Source organism: Mya arenaria, chromosome 1 (assembly GCF_026914265.1).
Source record: "Mya arenaria isolate MELC-2E11 chromosome 1, ASM2691426v1".
Lineage (NCBI taxonomy): Eukaryota > Metazoa > Mollusca > Bivalvia > Myida > Myidae > Mya > Mya arenaria.
Window position 1 is genome coordinate 48,414,830 of NC_069122.1, and position 3,221 is coordinate 48,418,050.

At 39.4% G+C, this 3,221-nt stretch overlaps 1 protein-coding gene across 1 annotated transcript; it reads left to right on the plus strand.

Moving 5' to 3' along the window:
* The first annotated feature begins 817 nt into the window (after positions 1-817).
* LOC128236905 (uncharacterized) lies at positions 818-2,870 on the plus strand. The gene is made up of 2 exons (XM_052952041.1): positions 818-840; positions 1,179-2,870. Exon 2 carries the CDS (start codon positions 1,188-1,190, stop codon positions 2,259-2,261), a length of 1,074 nt encoding a protein of 357 aa, XP_052808001.1. The 5' UTR covers positions 818-840; positions 1,179-1,187; the 3' UTR covers positions 2,262-2,870.
* Positions 2,871-3,221: the final 351 nt, after the last annotated feature.

Sequence of the window (3,221 nt, forward strand, 5' to 3'; positions counted from 1 at the left end):
GAAATCGATGTCTGACCCCATGAAACTTGAATGAGTCCCTTGAAATGTCACGAAAGAGGACGTCAGAATACATACACACATATATACCATATTTACTAACTGTACATAGCCTAAACTGCGGAAAAGTATGTTTTGAAAAACTGTACCACCTTTTCAGAAGATAGTCAACCAAACGAAAATGTATCAGTGTCCATTCAATCATAACAATGGCCGAGGAGCTCCGAATGGCCATTTTCAAGCACATTTAGTGTCAAATAAACTCTCTTTCGACTTGACTTTTGCCCATTCAAAACAAAGCAATGGCAAGCTATGCCATTTCTGGGTTCTTTGAAGCACACCAAGCGCCAAATCAAATCGGGAACATGGCCATATCCATCAATGGCCAATAAAACCATGTATATTCTTACAATGTTATTCCAAACCAGTCATATAGTTTTATATCAGTCATGCCAATCGAGGAGCCATCAAGCAAATTGCAACTAAACCCAAACTATTGATGCTTTACAAAATCAAATGTGACCAATTGAACAACAACCCCTAATGTGTACCTAGACATAAATGGCAAACTAATCACCAGCAATACAAAACACATTTCATGGTAAGGTTCCTCTGGTAACGGATAGTTCATGCTTTGTTTTATTTGATACCTAACGACAATGTATTATAATATGAAACACATGTTTACATCATTATCAGCTTGAAATAAGACATATATTATGAAAATCCCCACTTATATTTCAAAATAGATATATGCTTCTAATAATAGATAGGTAATGGACATTACTGCCTGTTATTTATTACAGCGCAATAGCCAAAAGGCAGAACACAGGAAATGATAGGGTATGAAGTGTAGTTTCATAAAATCATACCGTACAAAGATCTCCATTGGTAAGTGGAGGAAGGGGTGGAGGTGGAGGCAGTATTTGGGGCCCACAGTCTGACATTCATTATCATTTGAGTTTCATATTTCTTTGATAAAAGTAGGAAATGAATATTGAACCCATTCCACTCTATAATTTTCATTATTAGTCATTCGTCTAGTCTAGTAAACAAAGTCATTATTAAATTTTACAGTAATAGTTTACTTTACTTTATGTGGCGCCGAGTATATTGTCGATATATTTATTAGAAACAAAACATTCTTGACAAACTCTAAAAATGTGTTTATCAATTTTCAGTTCAAAATAATGGCATCTAAAACTGACGTTCATGATATTTCAAAGCAAATAGAGAAGCTTGAAATTGAGCCCCAATTCGACGTATCTTCTGATCTGGAGTCGGCCCTATCGTTCGATGGAAGGAAAGATTCTTTGTCAGACAGCAACCTCATACCGCGTGGTGCAATCAGGACAACTAAACCGAGTAAACTGACTGAACCATATCAAACACGCCAACTTAGATCGGATGAACCATATGGCAACCAGTTTCCAAATAGACAGTCTGGTGGACAATGGAATCATATGTCGCAACAAGCACATCAGACAGGCAACGATACTGTAATTGAAAACCGGAATGCATCTTTTTCTGCCGAATTTGCAGTGCCAACACCTATGAATCAGGATACCAGTTATCTTTCAACACGTCAAGTGTCCAATCAAGACCTTCCTTCCTATAATGAAAATGACTTGGACCTTGTTCTGGACACTATTCAAAGAGATACCACGTCACAAGCTGGGTTCACAACACCAGTAGATAGAACAATGGATCCGCGTTTCAACGAATTGTTACATAGTCTAATGGAATACGACAATGGGTCACAACAGTCTACCTCGGCCAGCACGAGTCAATTCTTTCAAAAAGAGCCATTTTATCAAAAAACAGAAAACAGTCGCGTATTGCCATCATCAAATGCAACACCGGTTCATCGAAATAAACATGCTGGAAAAAGATCGTCCCGAAATCTGCAGTCGGAGTCTTTTCAACCGTTTTCATCGAACTTAACTGCAAACGTTTCCGATTCGACAGTAGAAAATTGTCCACCCCAAAATGCAGATTCATTTGGCAGCGGTTGGCCACAAACTTATAATGCAGAAACTTGTCAAGCTGTTTCACATTTTAATGTTTCTTCAAGTAATAACATACTTCCAATAATCAGTGAGATTTCAAGTAGCATCCCAGTGACTCCAATTCATATTATTTTACAAGGGGGTAACCAGAATATTGCCCCAAGTGCTACTCAGCTTACCATTCAATCACTGAGCCAGCAGACGGGCAGAACCATTAAACCCAACTTTTCTAGATACATTGAATCAGCAGACTAGTTCGCCATTTAATCAGCCGGCAACACGAACAGTACAGCTACCATTGAACCAGACAACTACTCAGCCATTTATTCAGCCGGTAACACAACAAGTACAGCAAACATTGAACCAGACATCTAGTCCACCTTTTTATCAGCCGGGAACACACCCAGTACAGCTACCATTGAACCAGACAACTAGTCCGCCATTTAATCAGCCGGGAACACAACCAGTACAGCTACCATGGAACCAGACAATTAGTCAGCCATTTAATCAACCATTAAATCAACCGGGAACACAACCAATACACCAAACACTGACAACGTCGATATCTCAATATTGTACACAATCGTTGCAGCAAGGATTCCGGAGTCCGGTGAAAAGTCAGACAGTGCAGCAGAGTATTCAAACATTACCAGTAACACTGAACCCGTTATATATAACGCCATTTCACCAGAGTCAACCTCGTATTCAACTCTCACATCAGACGTCTAACCAGCCGAATAGACCAATACTTCCGAAGCCAACGCAATCAGTAAATGCAATTCAAACCCCTAGACTGAAGTCGACACCAACACACAGCGCTGTTGAAAGAGACAAGCATGTTGCCCCAACACGAAACGTTGGCAAAAGTAAGTACATGTATGGTTTGGTTATCTCTTAGCTTTAATTAATTATGTGTTATTTTTACACTGCCATGCATCCATTCCTTTCAACATTGACATTAAAACATGTTGTGATAATTTCTTACAGAGCTATTAACAAAGGAAACATATGGTTGAATTAACCATACCAAGTCTTTAGCTCATCTGAGCACAATATGCTCAAGGTGAGCTGTTGTGATTGGTCTATGTCCAGCATCCGGTGCCCGTCGTCCGGCGTCTACAATTGCTTATTAACATCATCTCCCCCTAAACCGCCTTGACTTAACTTCACAGGGATGTTCCTTGGGTGGTGCTCTTTCAAAATTGTTGAAAGGAA

What these genes read in the sequence shown, in the direction of transcription:
- LOC128236905 (XM_052952041.1), top strand. Translation starts at nt 1,188, where the DNA reads ATGGCATCTAAAACTGACGTTCATGATATTTCAAAGCAAATAGAGAAG.